The 25385-nt window shown below is 43.3% G+C and overlaps 1 protein-coding gene across 1 annotated transcript in view; it reads left to right on the forward strand.

Moving 5' to 3' along the window:
- Positions 1-25385, forward strand: part of ttc29 (tetratricopeptide repeat domain 29) — a 413904-nt gene that overhangs the window by 260989 nt on the left and 127530 nt on the right. Inside the window, exons 9-10 of the mRNA XM_067968048.1 lie at positions 6938-7061; positions 21471-21702. Of these exons, the coding sequence (XP_067824149.1) occupies positions 6938-7061; positions 21471-21702 (356 nt within the window). The remainder of the gene's footprint in view (positions 1-6937; positions 7062-21470; positions 21703-25385) is intronic.

A 25385-nucleotide genomic window follows, 5' to 3' on the forward strand; every position in this document is an offset into this window, starting at 1 on the left:
GTAGAGAATTCCACAGGTTCACCACCCTGAGTGAAGAAATTTCTCCTCATCTCAGTCCCAAATGTCCTACCCCGTATCCTGAGACTGTGACCCCTCGTTCTAGACCCCCCAGCCAGGGGAAACATGCTCCCTGCATCCAGTCTGCCTAGCCCTGTCAGAATTTTATACGTTTCAGTGAGATCCCCTCTCATTCTTCTAAACTCGAGTGAATACAGGCCTAGTCGACCCAATCTCTCCTCATACGACAGTCCTGCCATCCTAGGAATCAGTCTGGTGAACCTTCGCTGCACTCCCTCTATGGCAAGTATATCCTTTCTTAGGTAAGGAGACCAAAACTGCACACAATACTCCAGGTATAGTCTCACCAAGGCCCTGTAAAACTGCAGTAAGACATCCTTGCTCCTGTACTCAAATCCTCTTACAATGAAGGCCAAAATACCATTTGGCTTCCTAACTGCTTGCTGCACCTGCCTGTTTGCTTTCAGTGACTGGTGTACAAGGACACCCAGGTCCCTTTGCACTCAACATTTCCCAATCTATCACCATTTAAATAATACTCTGCCTTTCTGTTTTTCCTTCCGAAGTGGATAACTTCACATTTATCCACATTATACTGCATCTGCCATGTATTTGCCCACTCACTCAATTTGTCTAAATCGCCTTGAAGCCTCTTTGCATCCTCCTCACAACTCACAATCCCACCTAGCTTTGTGTCATCAGCAAGCTTGGAAATATTACATTTGGTTCCCTCATCCAAATCATTGATATATATTGTGAATAACTAGGGCCCAAGCACTGATCCCTACGGTACCCCACTAGTCATCGCCTGCCACCCTGAAAAAGATCCATTTATTCCTACTCTCTGTTTCCTATCTGTTAACCAATTTTCAATCCATGCCAGTATATTACCGCCAATCCTAATCTCTTATGTGGGACTTTATCAAAGGCCTTCTGAAAATCCAAATAAACCCACATCCATTGGTTCTCCCTTATCTATTCTACCAGTTACATCCTCAAAAAACTCCAGTAGGTTTGTCAAACACGATTTCCCTTTCATAAATCCATGTTGACTTTGTCTAATCCCGTTGATATTTTCTAAGTGTCCTGTTATCACATCCTTTATAATAGACTCTAGCACTTCCCTTACTACTGATGTTAGGCTAACGGGTCTATAGGTCCCTGTTTTCTCTCTCCCTCCTTTTTTAAATAGTGGGGTTACATTTGCCACCCTCCAATCTGCAGGAACTGTTCCATAATCTATAGAATTTTGGAAGATGACAACTAATGCATCCACTATTTCCATGGCTACCTCTTTTAGTACTCTGGGATGCAGATTATCAGACCCTGGGGATTTATCGGCTTTCAGTCCCATTAATTTCTCCAGTACTATTTTTTTTACTAATACTAATTTCCTTTAATTCCTCCTTCTCACTATACCCTTGGTTCCCTAGCATTTCTGGGAAGTTATTTGTGTTCTTTTCCATGAAGACAGAACCAAAGTATTTGTTTAATTGCTCTGCCATTTCCTTGTTCCCCATTATAAATTCTCCCGTTTCTGACTGTAAGGGACTTTCATTTGTCTTCACTAATCTTTTTCTTTTTACATTCTTGTAGAAGCGCTTGCAGTCTGCACATGGGAACAACACCACCTGCACGTTCCCCTCCAAGTCATACACCATCCCGACTTGGAAATATATCGCCATTCCCTCATCGTTGCTGGGTCAAAATCCTGGAACTCCCTTCCTAACAGCATTGTGGGAGAACCTTCACCACACGGACTGCAGCGGTTCAAGAAGGCGGCTCACCACCACCTTCTCAAGGGCAATTAGGGATGGGCAATAAATGCTGGCCTCGCCAGCGACGCCCACATCCAATGAACGCATTTTTAAAAAGTCTGCTTTTATGTTCCTTGCAAGTTTATCCTCATACTCTATTTTTCCCCTCTTAATCAATCTCTTGGTCCTTTTTTGCTGAATTCTAAACTGTTCCCAATCCTCAGGCTTGCTACTTTTTCTGGCAACTTTATATGACTCCTCTTTGGATCTAATACTATCCTTAATATCTTTTGTTAGCCGTGGTTGGGCCGCTTTTCCTTTTGTGTTTTTGCGCCAGAAAGGAATGTATAACTGTTGCAATTCATGCATTCGTTCCTTAAATTTTAGCCATTGCCTATCTACTGTCATGCCTTTTAATGAAGGTCCACAACTATCATAGCCAACTCACTCCTCATACCTTGATAGTTTCCTTTGTTTAGATTTAGGACCCTAGTTTCAGATTAGACTACTTCTCTTTCCATCTTAACGAAGAATTCTATCATGTTATGCTCACTCTTCCCTAAAGGACCCCGCACAACAAGATTATTAATTAACCCCTTCTCATTGCACAATACCCAATCTAGGATAACCTGTTCCCTAGTTGGCTCCTCAACATACTGGTCTAAAAAACCATCTCGTACACACTCCAGGAATTCATCCTCCACAGTATTATTGCTAATTTGGTTTGGCCAGTCTATATGTAGATTAAAGTCACCCATGATTACAGTTGTACCCTTGTTACATACATCTCTAATTTCCTCTTTGATCCCATCCCCTACATAACCACTACTGTTTGGAGGCCTATAGACAACTCCCGCCAGTATTTTCTGCCCCTTGGTGCTTCTTAATTCCACCCAGACTGATTCGACATCTTGATTTTCTGAGCCAATATCCTTTCTCGCTATTGATCTGATTTCATCCTTTACTAACAACTCCACCCCACCTCCTTTTCCTTTTTGCCTGTCCTTCCTAAATATCGAATACCCTTGGATATTCAGCTCCCATCCATGCCTCCGTAATCGCAATTATATCGTATCCGTTTACATCTATTTGCATTGTTAATTCATCTACCTTATTACGAATGCTTCGTGCATTCTGATACAGTGCCTTTAGATTTGTCTTTTTAACATTCTTAAACATCTTAACATTTTTTTGTACTATGGCCCTATTTGTCTTATTACCATTTTTTCTTACCCAGACCCTATTTGTTAGTGCACTCTTTTGTTTGTACGCTCGGTCCCTTCCTGACACAATCTGGTTATCCTTACCCCAATCACTTTACTGCACTGCTTCCTTGTCTTTTCTCTTTAGCATTCTAGATTTTTCTCCACCAGGACCCTCCCCACCCCACCTTATTTCGTTTAAAGCCCTATCTACTTCCCTAGTTATTCGATTCGCTAGAACTCTGGTCCCAGAATGGTTCAGGTGTAGTCCGTCCCAATGGAACAGCTCTCTCTTTCCCCAGTACTGGTGCCAGTGCCCCACGAATCGAAACCCACTTCTCCCACACCAATCTTTGAGCCACGCATTCATCTCCCTGATCATATTGACCCTATGCCAATTTGCTCATGACTCAGGCAATAATCCAGAGATTATTACCTTTGTGGTTCTGCTTTTTAATTTAGTCCCTAGCAGCTCAAACTCTCTCAGAAGAACCTTTTTCTTAGTCCTACCTATGTCATTGGTACCTAAGTGGACCACGACAACTGGATCCTCCCGCTCCCACTCCCAAGTTCTTCTCCAGCCTGGAGAAGATGTCCTTAACCCTGGCACCGGGTAGGCAACATATCCTTCAGGACTCATGCTCCTGGCTGCAGAGAACAGTGTCTATCCCCCTAACTATACTGTTGCCTACTACAACCACCTCCCTTTTTAGTCCCCATAGTGTCCTTGCAGCAGATAGTATCGCATGCATTGTCCTCTCTGCTGATCAAGAGCCTGAGTAGACAGTTGCCTATGGTATGGGCCTGCGAAAGTGGTTAGCGGCATCTTGGCAGTTGCTATCAATAAGACAAATCTGGCTCTTGATCACCCCAATATGCTTTCTTTCATGCAGTGCCACTGAAAGTATGAAATATTGTAATTGGGGTGCTTCCAAGGAAGAATCCAACGACACAGTTAGTCTGGCATTTACATATCTTAATAATGCCACTGGACCTGCTTCCCAGCTTCCTTTCGGGAGAGGAACCTCCACCAGTACTAACGGTCTGCCAAAACAAGATCTTTTCACCTCTCTTTAAAACTTATGTTTCAAAAATTTGAGACCTCCTTTTCAATCTGTGCAAGACCATACGCTGTGAGTGCTTGACAAGGCCCTAGCTGTCAAAAGCAATTTTGGGATCCGCTCCATCGGCCTTAGAACACTGGGCCTAAGAGGCAACCCTTGCTGCAAAACAAGCAAATTTTGGAAATATCAGCGAACATGGCTCTGAAATTCACGGGGAGGCGGGGAGGGTGTGCAGTTGCGGGGGGAAGACCTGGGGGACGCTGGGGTCCTCCTGAATTTAATGGCATGATCTCATTATCACTTTTTTATTCCGTTTCCCACCCGGTAGCCGGCCAGACTGACAGCCTGGCCGGCTGCCGGGCAGGAAAGCCAGTGGTAGAAGGCTGGAAAAGATCAAGGCATCATGGAGGGGTTCAGAGCACGGCAATCAGGAGGGAGGGAAGAAGGCAACGATCGAGCCCTGAGAAACCCGGCCGGCCACCGTTAAATTTAAATCAGGCTCCCAATTGCACTGTAGGAGCCTGATTTAAATATTATAATTATGTGTCCCACCTCTACACGTCAGGACAGAGGCACACCACGCTACCCACCACTGTATAGATGGCAGCAGGCCTGTACGCAGGGGGTTGGGGTAGCGTTTTGCGATTTTTAAATTTTAACCACCTCCCGACCCTTTCCCGCCCGTCGAGGAGGGGTTAATATCAACCCCCATCTCTCTCTGATTTTCATAGTCCACTCACGGAAACTGTTAACAGGCCGTTGAATAAGAAGACAATGCGAAAGAGCCCAAAATGGTAAATATGGATGTACAAGCATACACCTTATTCAAGCACAGACAGAGAAATAAGATAAAACATAACCATGAAGAATCTAATTATTTCAGATGGACTTTTCTAATAGGAAAATGTTGGAAGGTGAGTTGAATTAAACCAATGTTAAATTTTATAACTTTTTTAATATTATTTATAAATAATGAATTATTTTGCAACTTTGTATTATCATACACGTAGGTTGTCAATTATTTCTATAGTTATACAACTGAGATATCATGATGTCATTATCACAGGACACAGCCTTAAAAACTATTACAAAACAAAAATAACTGCAAGTAGCTGCCCAACAGATTACTAGAAAGAAAAAAGGAACAACTTGCATTTTTATAGTGCCTTTCAAGACCTCAGGACGGACTGCGTGTAATGTATCCAAGTTTGCTGATGGTACTGTTAGCGTAAAATTTGGGCTGTTGGGTTAATTTAAGTCTGACTCCGAGTGGTGATTTTCCCACAACAGTACAAAGCTAGGTGGGAAAGTAAGCTGTGAGGAGGACACAAAGAGGCTGCAACTGGATATAGACAGGTTAAGTAAGTGGGTGAGAAGGTGGCAGGTGGAGTATAATGTGGGGAAATGTGAAATCATCCACTTTGGTAGGAAGAATGGAAAAGCAGAATATTTTTTAAAAGGTGAGAGACTAAGAAATGTCGGTATTCAAGGGATTTGAGTGTCCTTGTACACGAATCACAGAAAGTTAACATGCAGGTACAGCAAGCAATTAGGAAGGTAAATGGTGTGTTAGTCTTTATTGCAAGGGGGTTGGAGTATAAGAGTAAGGAGGTCTTGCTGCAATTATATAGTGCTCTGGTGAGACCACACCTGGAGTACTGTGTACGGTTTTGGTCTCCTTACTTAAGGAAGCATATACCTGCCTTAGAGGGGGTGCAACGAAGGTTCACTAGATTGATTCCGAGGATGAGAGGGTTGTCCTATGAAGAGAGACTGAGTAAAATGGGCCTATATTCTCTGGAGTTTAGAAGAATGAGAAGTGATCTCATTGAAACATATAAAATTCTTAGAGGGCTTGACATGGTAGATGCTGAGAGGCTGTTTCCCCTGGCTGGAGAGTCTAGAATTAGGAGTCATAGTCTCAAGAAAAGAGGTCGACCATTTAGGACCGAGATGAGGAAAAATGTCTTCACTCAGAGGGTTGTGAATCTTTGGAATTCTCTACCCCAGAGGGCTGTGGATGCTCAGTCGTTGAGTATATTCAAGATTGAGATGGATAGATTTTTGAACACTAAAGGAATCAAGGGATATGGGAATAGGGCAGGAAAGTGGAGTTGAGATAGAAGATCAGCTATGATCTTATTGAATGCAGAGCAAGCTTGAGGGGCTGTCTGGCCTACTGCTCCTATTTCTTATGTTCTTATGTCCCAAAGCGCATCACAGCCAATGAAGTACTTTTGAAGTGTCGTCATTGTTGTAATGTAAGGAATCTCGGCAGCCAGTTTATGCACTGCAAGGTCCTACTGTCAGCAATTAAATTAATGACTAGATAATCTATTTTAGTGTTTTTGGTTGAGGGATAAATATTAGCCAAGACACTGGGAAACTCTCCTGCTCTTCTTCGAATAGTGCCGTGGAATCTTTTAAATCCATCTGAGAGGAAAACGAGGCATCGATTTAACGTCTCTTCTGAAAGATGGGGCCTCCAATGGTGCTGCTCTCCCTCAGTATTGCACTAGAGTGTCAGCCTAGCTTACGTGCTCAAGTCTCCAGAGTAGGGCTTGAGGCAAGAGTGTTCTATTAAGGCTGACATTAAAGTTAAATAGAATAGTATATCAAGGGTACAGAGTATGTAAGGCTGTAAAACATATAGTATATAGTGAAATATGAAAATTGCTAACAAAGTGTTAGCCATGATCTTATTGAATGGCGGAGCAGGCTCAAGGGGCCGATTGGCCTACTCCTGCTCCTATTTCTTATGTTCTTATGTTCTTAAGTCTTGATAGTTTTTAAATTCTTTCAATTTGCTTTTCAGGATTCTTCTATTTATCCTCCTGAATTCTGCATCAGATTCATATTAAACCAATAGTTTTACTATATTTTGTTCCCCCCACAGCATAGGACGTTCACCTGAAGCGCTTGAATATCTGAAAACATTTCTGGACCTGGCAGAGAAAAGTGATGATAAACAGAGTCTGGTGGATGCCTGCAGGTTCCTTGGAATTATGTACAATAACCTGGTAGGTACCAGTTTACATTTTTGGGGGTAGAAATTGGACCTCATTGCGCCCATTTTACAGGCGATAAACGGACGCCAGGCCCAATTTTGGTGATCAACGTCCTGTGATCTAAGGATGCCTGATAATCACCCAACCCGAAATTGGGTCCTGCCATTTTTCAGGGGTCCCTGACGGCTGCTTAAAACGTGTTAGGTCTCTGAAATGTGTAATTGAGGGATCTAAAGCCTGTTTTAAGTTCCCTTACAGAAATTGGACAGCAATGAGCAGGGCGGGCATTGGGCCTACTGCACTCAGGATTCTTCAGCGACTGCTGCGCCCTAAGCAGTGACCGCCAATGAAAGATACATTTTTTTACTCATTTAAAAAAAAACTTTCCTGTGCAGCTAGGAAGAACAAGAGTGCTCCCCTAACTCCACATTAGTCACAATCGCCCCATCCCCACCCCCCCAGTGTCCCCCCGTTCCATATTGTTCTCTGCAATCCCCCTCCCGGCACTTAAGTTCGGGCCACTGCAGGCACAGGAAAGGGATCCGACATTTGCACAAGCTGTCTGGCAGACTGCCTAGTGCACCTAGAATTTCCTGTTAGATGCCCATCAGCCTTCTTTAGTAGCTTGGGTCCTCGAAGTTTGCATCTGAGTCGTCTGCAGCAAAACCAATATGCGATCTCACCCTCCGGCAAGCTGGCACCTGTGGCATCCTATCCATGTGCTCTAACTCCTGAGCACTTGTGCCATACTCCTGTAACCTAGCCTAATTAATTTTGTCCCGGATTATTGTCTCTAAATGTTTCCCACCACGGACGTTAGGCTGACTGGCCTGTAGTTGTCGGGTTTATCCCTTTCCCCTTTTTTGAACAGGGGTGTAACATTTGTAATCCTCCAGTCCTTCCGCACCGTCACCATATCTAAGAAGGATTCGAAGATTGTGGTCAGACCTGCCGCAATCTTTTAATCTTTTAAGCGTTTTTTACAATTTACCTTCACTGAGACCGGCATTGTATTTTCTGTTTCTTTGAAAGCATTTTCACTGCATCACTATGAGGCACATTAACAATTGAAAAGCTTCCATGATTGCACGTTCTTAAACATGCTGGCCTAGAAAACCGATCACGCCCGTAAACGGCACACGATGCAATATTCGTGCTGCCTGCTGATTATAATGACGCAGGCGTGCAGCCAGCGCTACCCAGCGCTACCCACTCTACTCATTGGCTGCATGCCTATCGGGGGGAGGGGGGGGGAGGGGATATTGGGCGTCCATGACGCCACTTAAGGGCAGCCAGCACCTCTTAAAGGGGAGGTGTATTCTGGCCACAGACACCAAGGAAGAACTTGAAGAAATGGCAGAAGGAGGCAGCGAGCAGGCACCAGGGTTCTCTGTGCTGACAGGACCACCATGTACAAGACCCCAGACAAATGGGGGAAGAGCGTCCCCAATGCTGCTATGATCCTGATGGTCACATTTGTGGGTGGCTGCCTTAGGATATATATAGAGTCCCAGTACGCAAACACCAAGTGTCACTACGTGCTTGGTTTATACCTATCCAACACACATACCTGTCCAGCTGGACCGTCCCCCCCACTTGACCCAGGTGGAGAAGTTCCAGAGGAGGAACCCCTTCGAACATAAGGCCATCAGACAGTGGTCGAAATGAAATGTTCTCAGAGTCCTGCAAGGAACTGAGAAGGTGGATTCGATCGGTTACTTCCCCGACCACATGGTCGATGCCATTTGGAAGAATGTCTTGTCACCGGAACTGACCAACAGGCACCAGGATGTAGCCTGGATGGTGGTGAGAAAGGCCCCCCGAGTGCGGTCCTTCCAACACGCTTGGAATCTCAGAGCCACCACGAGCTGCCCTCAAGGCTGCGGCGGGGATGAGACCGTCCTCCACCTTCTGATGGTCTGCTCCTTTGCGCAGAAGGTATGGCGAGAGATGCGTTGGTATCTGTCCCGGTTCATCCCAAACAGTTCGGTAACACAGGAGCTGTCCACGACCGAGTGTTGCCGACTGGCACATTCCAAGGTGCAGGAGTACGTGCTGCGGGATGCACTGAGGCGAGGTGCGACCTACGCAAAGGCTCTATGAGGAAAGGCCACCGTGTAAGGCCACCCCACCTTGTATTGTACACCGTGAACTGTATGTACAATGTATGGTGCATAACTGTATTGATTGTACCGAGACCGTTGAATTGTACTGTATGTACCGTTGGAAATTATATGACCTGTATTGTATTGTTTGAAGCATGACTTGAATTGTATTGTATTTATCTTTACAAATTTTATGAATGAAGTATATTTTGAAATAAAAAAAGAATTAGAAAAGGTTCTCTGTGCTGCCTTTGAGGCCTTGGTGCACGCAGTTGATAGGAGAAGCAACATTCTCTTCACCCCAGGGGCAGGAAGCACTCCAGGCATCTACTCCGTCGACAGTGGGGAGTATTGGAAGCAGAGCATGTCAATGCAGGAGCAAAGAACGCAGGACAGGGCTGCACTTACCCACAACTTTTGCAGTTTGCAGACGACACAAAGCTGGGGTGGAATGTGAGCTGTGAGGAGGATGCTAAGAGGCTCCAATGTGAGTTAGACAAGTTGGGTGAGTGGGCAAGAACATGGCAGATGTAGTATAAAGTGGATAAATGTGAGGTTATCCACTTTGGTTGTAAAAACAGAAAGGCAGATTATTATCTGAATGGTGATAGATTGGGAAAAGGGGAGGTGCAATGAGACCTGGGTGTCCTTGTACACCAGTCGCTGAAAGCGAGCATTCAGGTGCAGCAAGCAGTTAGGAAGGCGAATGGTATGTTGGCGTTCATTGCAAGAGGATTTGAGTACAAGAACAGGGATGTCTTACTGCAGTTATACAGGGCCTTGGTGAGACCACATCTGGAGTATTGTGTGCAGTTTTGATCTCCTTATCTGAGGAAGGATGTCCTTGCCAGGGAGGGAGTGCAACGAAGGTTTACCAGACTGATTCCTGGGATGGCAGGACTGACGTGTGAGGAGAGATTGGGTCGACTAGGCCTATATTCACTAGAGTTTAGAAGAATGAGAGGAGATCTCATCGAAACGTATAAAATTCTAACAGGACTGGACAGACTAGATGCAGGGAGGATGTTCTCGATGGCTGGGGAGTCCAGAACCAGGGGTCACCGTCTCAGGATACGGGGTATGCCATTTAGAACCGAGATGAGGAGAAATTTCTTCACTCAGAGGGTGATGAACCTGTGGAATTCTCTACCACAGAAGGCAGTGGAGGCCAAGTCTGTACTGTAAATTTCCTATGATCCTATGATTTCTATGAAACCGCAACCTTCTGACTCAAAGGCTGGAGTGCCACCACTGAGCCACAGCTGATACCTATGGGCATATGCTTATATAGAGGAGGAGCAGTGACAGTGGATGGAGGAACGGATAGTGAGTCAGCATTGAATCAGGAAGTACCCCACCAGATATACTAACCCCTCCCCTCTCAAAACAATATGCAGGCAACATCTTAGTGAAGAGATGAGTGCACTTCACCAGAGGGGAGCTCTGCTACCTATTGTTTGAGGACCTGCAGCCGCACTCATCTGCCCACATTACTTTGTCTGTGGCTATGAAGTTGATGACCACAGTCAACTCCTATGACAGGGTCATTTCAGGCAGCCGTGAGGAATCTTTGTAATACCAGCCAAGGGGCATTTACCAGGTTACTGACACCTGGTCACATCCCTGGTTACCCTGAGGGCATTGAGAGAAAAACTCATATTGTGGGATTGGAGTCACATGTACACTGTCAGGCCAGTGGTGGCAGATTCTCTTCCCTTAGTGAACCAGTCAGGTTTTTACAATTTCACAACTTGGCACGGTGGAATTTGAACTCATGATCTTAAGGTTGCTAATCTAGTACCATAACCACTGGGCTACCTCACTCCCATCATAGGAAAGCTGGGGAATTCATTGACTTTCACATCACTACAAGGCATCAACAAGATAGGGCCATCCAGTTTGATGAAGTTGCTGGCTTTCGCAAGGTCCAAGGTGGAATAGATGGCTCCTACAGACAACACCTCCACTTCCACAACAGGAAGAGCTTCGACTCCCTGGATGCACAGATTGCAGTTGACAAAATACAAAAGATCCTGCACGTCAACACGAGATATACTGGAAGTCACAATCCATTGATCCTTCAAAATTCAGTCCTCTCTGACCTCTTCAAGGAAGAAAATCAAGTTAAAAGATGGCTTGAGGGTAACAAGGCCTAACATCTGCTCCCATGGATAATGACCCCATTAACAGTTTCTTGAGCAGAGGAGCCAAAAATGAGGCACAAGCCAGTACCAGAGTGGTCATTGAGAGTATCATCAGGGTATTAGAGAGGTACTTTAATTATGTTGAAAGGTCGGGAGCGGCTGCAGTATATTCCAACTTGTGTGTCCCACATTGTTGTAGCTTGCTGTGCCCTGCACAACTTTGCCATACAAAATGGCGTGTGAATGGACATTCCTTCAGTGGTGGCCCTAGCAGCTTGAAGGCTGAAGTACATGGAGGAGAACATCGTGATGATCAAATCACTAAGGACTTCTCAGTGATTTCTGCAAAAGGTATCAGAGCATAACTGATCACTGAAGTCTTCTCTTCTGTTTAACATAGTTACCTTTGTCACTGCTGCCTTAACATCTTCTTTCCCACCTTCAAATAAAGAACCAATCTTCAATCCAGTACCCATCCTAGAACATAACAACATATCAGGCCTTCTTGCCTTTACATGACCATGCCAATAATAATCAGCTGATTGAATAAGTCAGCACAAAATAAGTGCAGCTTTTTCTGTATGACTTTAACTTCCATGAATAATAAAGCACAACCTGGCTAAACATGCCTTTCTTTCTCCTATCTATCCAGTTGTAGCCAGAGAATCACCTGCAATGGCTTCTCTTCCCGCTCCCTCACCATTACCTCTGGAGTTCCCCAAGGATCTATCCTTGGCCCCCTCCTATTTCTCATCTACATGCTGCCATTTGGCGACATCATCCTAAAACTCAACGGCGGATTCCACACGTACACCTACGACATCCAACTCTAACTCACTACCACCTCTCTCGACCCCTCCACTGTCTCTCATTTGTTACACTGCTTGTCCGACATCCAGTACTGGATGTGCAAAAATTTCCTCCAACTAAATATTGGGAAGACCGAAGTCATTGTCTTTGGTCCCCGCTGCAAACTCCATTGCCTAGCCACCAACTCCATCCCTCTCCCTGGCCACTGTCTAAGGCTGAATCAGACCGTTCGCAACATTGGCGTCCTATTTGACCCTGAGATGAGAATCCGACCACATATCCACTCCATCACAAGACCGCCTACTTCCACCTCTATAACATCGCCTGCCTCAGCTCATCTGCTGCTGAAACCCCCATCCATGCCTTTCTTACCTCTGGACTTGACTATTCCAATGCTCTCCTCGCCGGCCTCCCATCTTCCATCCTCTATAAACTTGAGCTCATCTAAAACTCTGCTGCCTGTATCCTAACTCGCACCAAGTCCCATTCTCCCGTCACCCCTGTGCTCACTGACCTGTATTGGCTCCCGGTCCGGGAACACCTCAATTTTAAAATTCCCATCCTTGTTTTCAAATCCCTCCATGGCCTCGCCCCTCCCTATCTCTGTAACCTCCTCCAGCCCTACAACCCTCCGAGATCTCTGCACTCCTCCAATTCTTGCCTCATGCGCATCCATTTAATCGCTCCACAATTGGCGGCCGTGCCTAGGCCCTAAGCTCTGGAATTCCCTCCCTAAACCTCTCCACCTCTTTACCTCTCTCTCCTCCTTTAAGGCGCTCCTTAAAACCTACCTCTTTGACCAAGCTTTTGGTCACCTGTCCTAATATTTCCTTGTGTGGCTTGGTGTCAAATTTTGTTTGAAAATTGCTCCTGTGAAGCGCCTTGGGACGTTTTACTACGTTAAAGGCGCTATATAAATGCAAGTTGTTGTTGTGTTCCAGTGCTTCTCCTGGGCACAACCTGAGGGCCAGTATCACAAGAGGTGGTTGGCTGTTCATGTTTTACAAAAGGCTCATGAGACTGAGATGGTCCTCCTCTTATGGCATCTTGCTCCTAGGGTAAAGCTACTGCTGGCTGCATTACTGGAGATTGTCCCTGGACAGCCTAGAGTGACCTTCTATGTGCCACTGGCACAATGCTCTGAGGGCCTGGTGGAGGGAGGGCTGACATGTCCTGCTGTCCAGAGAGATGGCAGACTCAGGGAGATCGACTCCATATGTTATCATTGCATGGGGCCCTGGATCTGTGTTCCCACTCATTAATGGACTGGCTGGTTTAATGGCTGGTATCAGATCATGAAAGCAGTGAGAGACAACATAATTATAGGAATATAGGAGCATAGGAACAGGAGTAGGCCATTCAGCCCTTCGAGCCTGTACCGCAATTCAGTTAGATCATGGCTGATCTGTATCTTAACTCCATTTACCCGCCTTGGTTCCGTATCCCTTAATACCCTTACCTAACAAAAATCCATCAATCTCAGTTTTGAAATTTTCAATTGACCTAGCCTCAACAGCTTTTTGAGGGAGAGAGTTCCAGATTTCTAAAACACTTTGTGTGAAGAAGTGCTTCCTGACATCACCCCTGAATGGCCTAGCTCTAAGTTTAAGGTTATGCCCCCTTGTTCTGGACTCCCCCACCAGTAGAAATAGTTTTTCTCTATCTACCCAATCAAATCCTTTAATCACCTTAAACAGCTCAATTAGATCACCTCTTAATCTTCTACACTCAAGGGAATACAAGCCTAGACTATGTAACCTGCCCTTATAATTTAACCCTTTTAGCTGCGGTATTATTCTGGTGAATCTGCGCTGCACCCCCTCCAGGGCCAATGTAACCCTCCTAATTGCGGTCTCCATGAGCTGGAAGCTGGTATGCAAGTTACTGTCTATTCTGCCACCTGGGCAAAAGTCTGTGCTTCCGCGGAGGTGGAGACATCGACCGGCCCCTAGCCATGTTTTAAGTAGGAATCCGCTGCAGATTCTGATTATGCTGCTGCGCGCCCCATTGATATCCGCAACAAAGGAAAACTTCAATAATACTGCTGCAAGTGAGGGCTGTGGACTCAAAATTCACACCTGTCAGTTACTGCAAGTAATTGGAGACTAACCTTAGAGCCTGCACGTAGGTCTGATGTTCCTCGAACTTCCTTCTTTTTGTGTGGGGCCCATGACTCTGAGGCTTCTCCTCATTCTCCACAGGGAATGTGGCACATACTTACCCACTCTCCAGGCTCCTTCATGTTCTATGAATCACCCAGTGCTGCAACCTCACTAACATTATCTAATTTCTCCTAAATGAAAGTATTTGAGTTGGTGTATGTTAGGAAAAAAACAAGTGATGGAGGGAATGAGATTGAACATGCTAAGGCAGAGATCATGGCCTGGACCCCCAAAGATGATAAGTTTCATTTTATTTATAATTATGCCATATTGTATTTCTGGGCCTAGGCACCTGAGGCCAGATTTTCCGACAGGTTGGGGCAGGCAGATGTCCAAGATGTGCCCCAGTAGCATTGGTGCCCGCTGGCCCTACCCATGGGCGCATTCCCAGCACAAATGCCACAATCACTATACCACTATTTTCAGGGCCCTCATTTCCAGAGAATGTAACCCAAGTTTTCTCAGTCTCTAATCATCAACTCAGTCCCTAGTGAATTGTCATTGGACTTTCTCCAAGGCCACTGTACCCTAGTTTTCTTCATTCTTTTAAAAAAGGTTGACTGCATAATGGAAAACTCCCTAACATTCCCCCCTCCCATTTTCTCTCTCTGACCTGGTATAGTTTGGAGCTGTTCTATCACTTAATGTATGACCTTCCGGTGCTCTAACTGTTACAGTGAATATTCAACAACAACAACTGCATTTATATAGCGCCTTTGATGTAGTAAAATGTCCCAAGGCGCTTCACAGGAGCGTTATCAGACAAAATTTGACACCAAGCCACATGAAGAGATATTAGGACATGTGACCAAAAGCTCGGTCAAAGAGGTAGGTTTTAAGAAGCGACTGAAAGGAGAAGAGAGAGATAGAGAGGCGGAGAGATTTAGGGAAGAAATTCCAGAGCTTAGGGCCTAGACAGCTGATGGCACGGCCGCCAATAGTGGAGCGAAGGAAATCGGGAATGCGCAAGGGGTCAGAATTGGAGGAGCACAAAGATACCGGAGGGTTGTAGGGCTGGAGGAGGTTTCAGAGATGGGGTGGGGCAAGGCCAGTAGAATGATTCCAAGAATGAGAAATTACAGAAATTACATTTTGAAGAAAGGTGCAAAAATTCGGTCTTTTTCACTGAAACAGAGAAGGTTAAGGTGGGAATCTAAAAAAGGATTCCAAGAATATGAAAGATTTGAAAGGTTAAATAGTGAAGGTTTGTTTTGATTACTTGGACATTTGGTAACAAGGGGACATACATTCAGGAGTATCACTGGAAGAACAAACAGGAACGATAGAAGAAATTTCATCTCAGGGTTATTAGAATATGGAATGTAATTGAGTAACCACTGAGACAGTACGTAACATAATTTAAAAGGAAATTGGATTAGTATACAAAAAAGAATACAAAGGGATACAAAGAAAGGGCAGGGAAATAGGATGAGAGTTGATAGTTGCATTTGCAGAGCTAGCACTGACATTGATGTAATAGATAGAGTTGCCTCCTTCTGTACTGTAATTTCTGTGATGCTTTTCTTTTTGGGGTTTCAATGCTGCTTTTTCCAATAAAGGGAATAGTTTTCAGTCCAAAACAAGCTATTCTAAACGCAGACAAGCTCAATCCTCTACTCTGCTCCTTCTAGTCTGCCTCAAAGGTGTGCTTTAACCACAATCTCACCCCTGCTGTACCATTATGGATTTTTCCACTCCCCATACTGAATGAGATTACTTATTCATGCCAACTTGTTTTATGCTGTGGTCCTGGACCCACAAGAAACTCCCTTGAAACTGTTCAAATTCATTTCTCAGAAAATTCTTAAATCCAGAAGAGGAAGGAGACTTCCATTCTATCAGTTACGGACTGCAGCGGTTCAAGAACATAAGAACATAAGAAATTGGAGCAGGAGTAGGCCAATCGGCCCCTCGAGCCTGCTCCGCCATTCAATAAGATCATGGCTGATCTGATCCCAACCACAAATCTAAAGAACACAAGAAGTCGGAGCAGGACCCGGCCACACAGCCCCTGGGCCCTCTCCGCCACCCACAGGGCATTGACCGATCCGAACTCAGCTTCATGTCCAATTTCCTGCCCGCTCCCCATAACCCCTAATTCCCTTTACTTCTAGGAAACTGTCTATTTCTGTTTTAAATTTATCTAATGATGTAGCTTCCACAGCTTCCTGGGGCAGCAAATTCCACAGACCTACCACCCTCTGAGTGAAGAAGTTTCTCCTCATCTCAGTTTTGAAAGAGCAGCCCCTTATTCTAAGATTATGCCCCCTAGTTCTAGTTTCACCCATCTTTGGGAACATCCTTACTGCATCCACCCGATCAAGACCCTTCACAATCTTATATGTTTCAATAAGATCACCTCTCATTCTTCTGAACTCCAATGAGTAGAGTCCCAATCTACTCAACCTCTCCTCATATGTCCGCCCCCTCATCCCCGGGATTAACCGAGTGAACCTTCTTTGTACTGCCTCGAGAGCAAGTATGTCTTTTCTTAAGTATGGAGACCAAAACTGTATGCAGTATTCTAGGTGCGGTCTCACCAATACCTTATATAACTGCAGCAATACCTCCTTGTTTTTATATTCTATCCCCCTAGCAATAAAAGCCAACATTCCGTTGGCTTTCTTGATCACCTGCTGCACCTGCATACCAACTTTTTGATTTTCTTGCACTAGGACCCCCAGATCCCTTTGTACTGCAGTACTTTCCAGTCTCTCGCCATTAAGAAAATAACTTGCTCTCTGATTTTTCCTGCCAAAGTGCATAACCTCACATTTTCCAATATTATATTGCATCTGCCAAATCTCCGCCCACTCACCCAGCCTGTCTATATCCCCTTGCAGGTTTTTTATGTCCTCCTCACTCTCTACTTTCCCTCCCATCTTTGTATCATCTGCAAATTTTGATATGTTGCACTCGGTCCCCTCCTCCAAATCGTTAATATAGATTGTAAAGAGTTGGGGACCCAGCACCGACCCCTGTGGAACACCACTGGTTACTGGTTGCCAGTCCGAAAATGAACCATTTATCCCAACTCTCTGCTTCCTGTTCGATAACCAATCCTCCACCCATGCCAGAATATAACCCCCAATCCCGTGATTTTTTATCTTAAGTAATAATCTTTTATGTGGCACCTTGTCGAATGCCTTCTGGAAGTCTAAATACACTATGTCCACTGGTTCCCCTTTATCCACCCTATACGTTATATCCTCGAAGAACTCAAGCAAATTTGTCAGACATGACTTCCCCTTCATAAAGCCATGCTGACTTTGTCCTATTAAATTATGCTTATCTAAATGTTCCGTTACTGTCTCCTTAATAATAGACTCCAAAATTTTACCCACCACAGATGTTAAGCTAACTGGCCTATAATTTCCAGCCTTCTGCCTACTACCCTTTTTAAATAACGGTGTTACATTAGCAGTTTTCCAATCTGCCGGGACCTCTCCTGAGTCCAGGGAATTTTGGAAAACTATCACCAAAGCATCCACAATCCCTATGCCACTTCCCTCAAGACCCTAGGATGGAAGCCATCAGGTCCATGGGATTTATCCGCCTTGAGTCCCATTATTTTACTGAGTACCATCTCCTGAGTGATTTTAATCGTATTTAGCTCCTCCCCCCCGAGAGTCCCCTGTTTGTCCAGTGTTGGGATATTCTTAGTGTCCTCTACTGTAAAGACTGAAACAAAATATTTGTTCAGCATTTTTGCCATCTCCATGTTTCCCACCATTAATTTCCCAGTCTCATCCTCTAAGGGACCTATGTTTGCCTTAGCCACCTCCTTCTCAAGGGCAATTAGGGATGGGCAATAAATGCTGGCCTTGCCAGTGATGCCCACATCCCATGAACAAATTAAAAAAAAGTCTGTGTGGTGACGGTTCTCCCACGTGCTGTTAGGTAGGGAGTTCCAACATTTTGACCCAGCAACGATGAAGGAATGGCAATATATTTCCAAGTCAGGATGGTGTGTGACTTGGAGGGGAACGTGCAGGTGGCCATGTTCCTATGCACCTGCTGCCCTTGTCCATCTAGGTGATAGATGTCGCGGGTTTGGGAGGTGCTGTCGAAGAAGCCTTGGCGAGTTGCTGCAGTGCATCTTGTAGATGGTACATACTGCAGCCATGGTGCGCTGGTGGTGAAGGGAGTGAATGTTGAAGGTATTGGATGGGGTGCCAATCAAGTGGGCTGCTTTGTCCTGGATGGTGTCGAGCTTCTTGAGTGTTGTTGGAGCTGTCCAGTCAAGTGGAGAGTATTCCATCAGATTCCTGACTTGTGCCTTATAGATGGTGGAAAGGCTTTGGGGAGTCAGGAGGTGAGTCACTCGCCACAGAATACCCAGCCTCTGACCTGCTCTTGTAGCCACAGTAGTTATGTAGCTGGTCCAGTTTAGTTTCTGGTGGATGGTGATGGTGGGAGATTCAGTGATGGTAATGCCATTGAATGTCAAGGGGAGATGGTCAGACTCTTTCTTGTTGGAGATGATCATTGCCTGGCACTTGTCTGGCGCAAATGTTACTTGCCACTTATCAGCCCAAGCCTGGATGTTGTCCAGGTCTTGCTGCATGTGGGCACGGACTGCTTCATTATCTGGGGGTTTGGCAATGGAACTGAACACTGAGCAATCATCAGTGAACATCCCCACTTCTGACCTTATGATGAAGGGAAGATCATTGATGAAGCAGCAGACGAGGGTTGGGCCTAGGACACTGCCCTGAGGAACTCCTGCAGCAATGTCCTGGGGCTGAGATGATTGGCCTCCAACAACCACTACCATCTTCCTTTATGCTAGGTATGACTCCAGCCACTGGAGAGTTTTCCCCCGATTCCCATTGACTTCAATTTTACTAGGGCTCCTTGATACCACACTCGGTCAAATGCTGCCTTGATGTCAAGGGCAGTCACTCTGACCTCACCTCTGGAATTCAGCTCTTTTGTCCATGTTTGGACCAAGGCTGTAATGAGGTCTGGAGCCAAGTGGTCCTGACAGAACCCAAACTGAGCATCAGTGAGCAGGCTATTGGTGAATAAGTGCCACTTGATAGCACTGTCGATGACACCTTCCATCACTTTGCTGATGATTGAGAGTAGACTGATGGGGCGGTAATTGGCCGGATTGGATTTGTCCTTTTTGTGGACAGGACATAACTGGGCAATTTTCCACTTTGTCAAGTAGATGCCAGTGTTGTAGCTGAACTGAAACAGCTTGGCTAGAGGGGCGGCTAGTTCTGGAGCACAAGTCTTCAGCACTACAGCCGGAATGTTGTCAAGACCCATAGCCTTTGCTGTATCCAGTGCACACAGCTGTTTCTTGATATCACGTAGAGTGAATTGAATTGGCTGAAGACTGACTTCTGTGATGGTGGTGATATCGGGAGGAGGCTGAGATGGATCATCCACTTGGCACTTCTGGCTGAAGATGGTTGCAAACGCTTCAGCCTTGTCTTTTGCATTTGGTCTCTGCAATACAGGGAAAGACCACACCATGAGCAGTAAATATAGTATGCCAGATTATAAATCTTTGTCTTGGATGAAGCAAATGTTTTGAGATGTGGACAATGCCATGGAAAGAAGCGAACATACAGGTGTTGCATCTGTTACAGTTGCATGGGGGAGTGCCTAGAGAAGAACAGTTGATGGTGCGGGTATTGCTTCTGGGAAAATCATGGGCATGCCATCCATGATTTTCTATCTGTTAAAATGAATAGATGGAAAATAACAGGAGGGCACATGTGATTTCTTGAGATGGGTTCCCTGCAAGTGGAGCTCCCCAGTGGGAGCTCCCAATTGCAGAATTACCCCTGTGAAGGTATAATGGATTAGTGAATTGAAGAATGTAATGTTGGTGGTAATCTTAGTTGCTTGTAGTGCTATCTGGAGGCATGGAGAGAATAAGCAAAAAAGGAATGTTTTTTTTAAATAATTGAGGAGCTTTGTAAGGCGAAAAGAAATTGTATAGTAAGGAGAGTCTACAAAACGTAGCCGAAACTATTTTAGGAGACCAATTTCAGTTCCGAATCAGTATGCAGAAACTAAAACCATGCTGATCTCCATTTTGTTTAGTGGACAGGTTCACTGCCAACAACAATGGCAGATGTCAGTTGAGCATTTCACTCTCACAAAATGTCAGTGTGCTCGGGGCTGCAGAGCAGCCTTTCACTTAAAGGTTCATCTTCACAGGTAGGACCTAATTAACAAACATAACTAGTGAGACATTTGGGGTACATTTTTTTGACAATGACATTGACAATGATCTTGTCAAAAGCACTTTCCCCTACAGGCGCCTTCTCCTTTAAGCATTCTTTGAGGTACTACTTGTATGATAAGAAATGCATTTAAAGTGCATTGCTGTACCACTTGACTGGCTGTTCTCTTTTTGTCCTTAGCATTTGATCTCACATTGTTTTGACTACAGTATTTCCTTCCCTAAAAGGATTTTAAGAACTCAGTGGAAGTACTCAAAATATATATTTCTAATAAAATGAAAATCATGTTAACAACAATTAAAATGGTTTGGAAATTACATTGACTATAGACTGTGAGAGGCAAATGTGATGCAATCACTGCAGAAAAATGCTTATATGATTTATAGGAAGATGTAAATTATTATGCAGTTGGGGAGCAAAATTGTAGATTATTAAGACTACAATATATAATGAAACAACATATTAATTTTTTAAAAATCTTTTTATACAACATTTTCTGTTTAAAGGTTAAGTTTGGATTTATTCAGGACCAAAAGCAAACACATGGCTGATAGCAGCAAAAATTACCTCATCTCTTGATGTTTGTTATTTGCAAGAATAGAGAACAGAGATGTGAGAACATCATCCTACTTCACACATTAGGTTCAATGGAAAAATCTTGCACACCCTCACGTTTCATTGTTGACTTAATGTACACATTTCGTGCCCAAGCCTAGAATTCCAAATTCCAGTAATACTTCTTCACTTTAATGTTTTTAGCTTGAGATGAATTCCCAACACATAAAGGTTACTGTTCTGTTTTTGTTACTCAAGCAATCAGACAAGGTCTTTGCTGTAACCTCTGTGTTACCCAGGGGTCTGTGCATTAAGAAGCAACCACTTACAGTGACTGCTCTTATTCCACAATGCAAATACCTGTAAACTAAATGCCATTTTCCAATCTAAAAATGTATTTGTCTTTCTGAACTTGTTTCTCTGTAACATTTTCTAACAGGGTCAATATGAAATAGCTTGCAAGTATATTTGGCGAGGGTACGAGATTGCCATGACTTTGGGTGATCTACATCTACTAGAGATCATGCAGGTTCACTTCGGCATCTTCAAAGCTCACTCAATGATGACCATATATTGTCGCCACATAGAAGCTGCTGGACACGTCAATCTTGAGCGTCTGGTGACGTGGAAGGACAGTAGAAAAGACACATTCAATTACCCCATTAGAGAAGGTAAGTTGTTGGTCACAGAGCACATTAGTGCATCTGCATTGTTAATAGTTGGGTCATGTTACATTCATATTAATTCTTTTCACATCAATCAGTGTTTTAGTTCCTTATTGAATTTGATTATTTTTGAGATTACATTCTTTCTATTACCAAACATGGTTAGATGTTTTAAAGTGTGAAACAGCTAATCCATTGCCCAATGTGACTGGTTGCACAGTTAACTTGTGCTAATTGATATTGGCAGTTAAATCCAGTATGCTTGAAAATGTTCTTATGTCCTCTCAGTAGGAGATTGAAAGAGAATGATGGTTGGTCTTTACTAATATGATTTATGTTGGCCAGAGTGATAATGCTGGTTAGGAATACAGGCTGACGTGAAGTAATGATTGAAACAAACAAAAAAAAATAATAACATTTACAAGACTATCTTTTATATTATGCTAGCAACATTTTATTTCTTTGCACACATAACAATTATGCAATGTGTTTTACCAAATTAAAAGTGAAACTACTATTTAAAAAGTTTATTGTTTGAGAGAGTTTATTAGATTCAAAGCTTAAGGGTAAATTCACTGATCCTATGTTCCCCGTGTGGAATCACGCATGAAGGGAGCATGATTCGGAGATAGGGCTACAACAGTGTACTGCCAATTCTCCCTTGCCACCTTAAAGCCTGGCTCTCCGCTGAGTGTGGAATCAGTCAATTAACCCTTTAATGTAATATTTTATAGATGCAAATCATGAATGGGTGCTCTTTAATATCTAATTATTGTACATCTATTTATGTATGGTTAAATATAACATTCCAATGGAAATCCATCATTTGTTTTAAATTGTTGAAACTATGGGAATTTGTGATGGAAACACTAACCTTACAAAAACCTTCTGTAATTCATTAAGACCTGAGTATTCCTGCCTGTGCTGCTTTTAATGATCAAATTTGTTTTTCTGTGAATATTTTGTTTAACAATAATTGTTAATAACATCATTGTGGGAGCTGGCATGCAAGAGTTATTGATCCAGTGTGAGGTAACTGAATTAATCAGCACTATCAAACTGACAGTCACTGAAGCACTATGTATCTAATAGTGTCTAGCAGTGGCTCAGTAAAATCCTCCAAGCCAATTTCCTCCATTTACGTCATTGACACTCATCATTTCAACAAAAATATTCACAAATATTCAGCACAAACAGAAGGTGGAAATATGTTAAAGTCCAATATAATTTGATGCATTTAAGGGGAAGCTAGATAAGTACATGAGAGAGAGAGGGAAGCAGAAGGATATGCTGATAGGGTTAGATGACGAGCAGTGGGGGCAGTCTCGTGTGGAGCATAAACGCCAGCATCGACCAGTTGGGCCGAAAGGCCTGTTTCTGTGCTGTAGACTCTATGTAATTTTATGTAATTATTTTAACCAAACACTTTTAATTTTGATTTAGCATTTAAGCATGTTTTTATTTAAAATAAATCTAAAATGAGGAATGCAAACAAACAGCATATTTTATTATCTGAAATAGTCCTGAACTGATTAATACAAAAGGATGCAAAAATCTAATCTGAGCTGAGAGAGGTTGACATTGTAAAATGACTTTGAGACTGTATTTTTTTTTTGTGTTAGTGATAATACTTAACACATTTGAGTTTAGTGTTGTAACACTTTACAAATCCTAGCAAGAACATTGATCCAAAGAAACACATGAGGGAGAAAGGAATAGAAGGATATGCTGATAGGGTTAGATGAAATAGGGAGGGAGGAAGCTCGTGTAGAGCATAAACACCGGCATGGACCTGTTGGGCCGAATAGCCTGTTTCTGTGCTGTACATTCTATGTAATTGTATGTAATATGAAATGGAAATTACATTTGTTCCAATTATATTTTCTGTGATTTGTCAAAAGTTGTCAGATTTGAAAAATATGTTTGATTGATTCAAATTTTACTCCTAGCTGGATACCATGAATTCAAGAGCTTTGTTAGTATGAGTACCCCTAAGTCCCCTTTTTTAAATCAGTTATAAAGAATTGTGATTAACTTCAATAATTTTATTTTTTTCAGTTTTTCTCTGTATTTTTTCTAAACAATATATATAATCAAATCAGGAGTACTTCCATTGACCCTGACAGTGCAAGAAACTAAATTAATATAAACAAAGATTCTATCATTAACCAAAAGTGCTTTAATGGCAATTCATCTACATGTATATTAATTGTACCTACACACATTTTGAGCGCAAATATTCATCATAATCAGATCACAAGATCACAAGATAGATATAATTAAGGAAGGCAATTTGGCCCAGACTAGCTGCCCCATCCAGAAACACCCTATAATCTCCTTATGAACAGTATCCATCTGTTCTTCAAATGATTTCAAGGTTGTTTGTCCTCACTATCCTATCCATTACCATGTCTGTGAAGAAGAATTTTCTGCTATCAGTCCTAAATTTGCCTTTTGTTACTTTGAATAAATGCCACCTTGTTCTACTGTTGTGGTTTAATTTGAAGTAGGGTAAACTTATCTGTACCATTTTAAGTTCTTCAGTGATATTTTCAGAACTCACTATTTAAACAAGTATATTCAGAACAAGTAGCAACAGGTACAGATGAAGAATAAAAGGACATCAAACATAACTATAATGGTTTGATTTTAAAAAGGGGGCTGGTTCGTCTTTAAATCAGCTGAGTCATTTAGAATGCCATCAGTTTTTCAGCAGTAGTGTTGGTTAAGGATTCCAAAATGCAACTTTAGTAATATAATAAAAGTAATAAAACTAGCATTGGTGCCATTAAGAGTATAAATTGCATGATGGTGTAATAGCATTGCTAATAGGATCCTGCTGGCTTGTAGAAACTACCACTGTAATAGGTATCAACAGTCATTTCTTTCTTATCCTAAATATATATACTAGTGGATTTCCGGTGATATTGCTCCTGTTGAGTCAGAGGTTACACTGTTCCAAGAGGTAGGGGCTGCAGGGATGAAGGAGAACTGCACATGGCCGCTGAAAGGATTTGGAAACGCGATTGTAAGATATGTTACAGGCGGTGAATTGTTTTTTGATTGATTCCTAGAAAATTTAAGCCAATTAGGATTTTTTTTATGACAGGCACTTTGCAAGTGTGACAAACACCCGCCAGACATAATGCATGTCCATCACACCTCAAAGTGTCACACCTCAAAGCATTAGCATTCAATGTCACACTTGCACCTGACTGGCCAAATTATCATTTTCATAAAACACTAATAAGTCATGACTGAACAGGAATGAAATGCACCAATCATCAAATAGCAAATGGAAACAAAAATTATCAATCACAAATTGATAGTCAGGGAAACAACTACCAATAAAAAAATGAATATGTTAATCACTGGATTTACCCTAGATATTCTTTGAAGATGATTTCAGCCACCATCTTTTTGTCATTACCGCTGGACAGAGTCAGAAAAATAATGGGCCCAAAATTCTAGTGGGTTGGGAGCTCAGAAGTGGGGCCGATTGCCTATGTGGGGCGGGGGGGTATTTGGGGTGGCACTTGGATCCACTGGGTTTCCACCCTGCTTAGAATAAGACTCAAATTCAAATAGGGAGGAGCAGCTGAGTCTTCCACTCAACCGCCCTCACCTCCAGTGAAAAACCTCCTTGACTGTATGCAAGGGGAAGTTCCTGGGCCACCCTGGAATTTCTA

This window comes from Heptranchias perlo, chromosome 1 (genome assembly GCF_035084215.1).
Source record: "Heptranchias perlo isolate sHepPer1 chromosome 1, sHepPer1.hap1, whole genome shotgun sequence".
NCBI classification, from domain to species: domain Eukaryota; kingdom Metazoa; phylum Chordata; class Chondrichthyes; order Hexanchiformes; family Hexanchidae; genus Heptranchias; species Heptranchias perlo.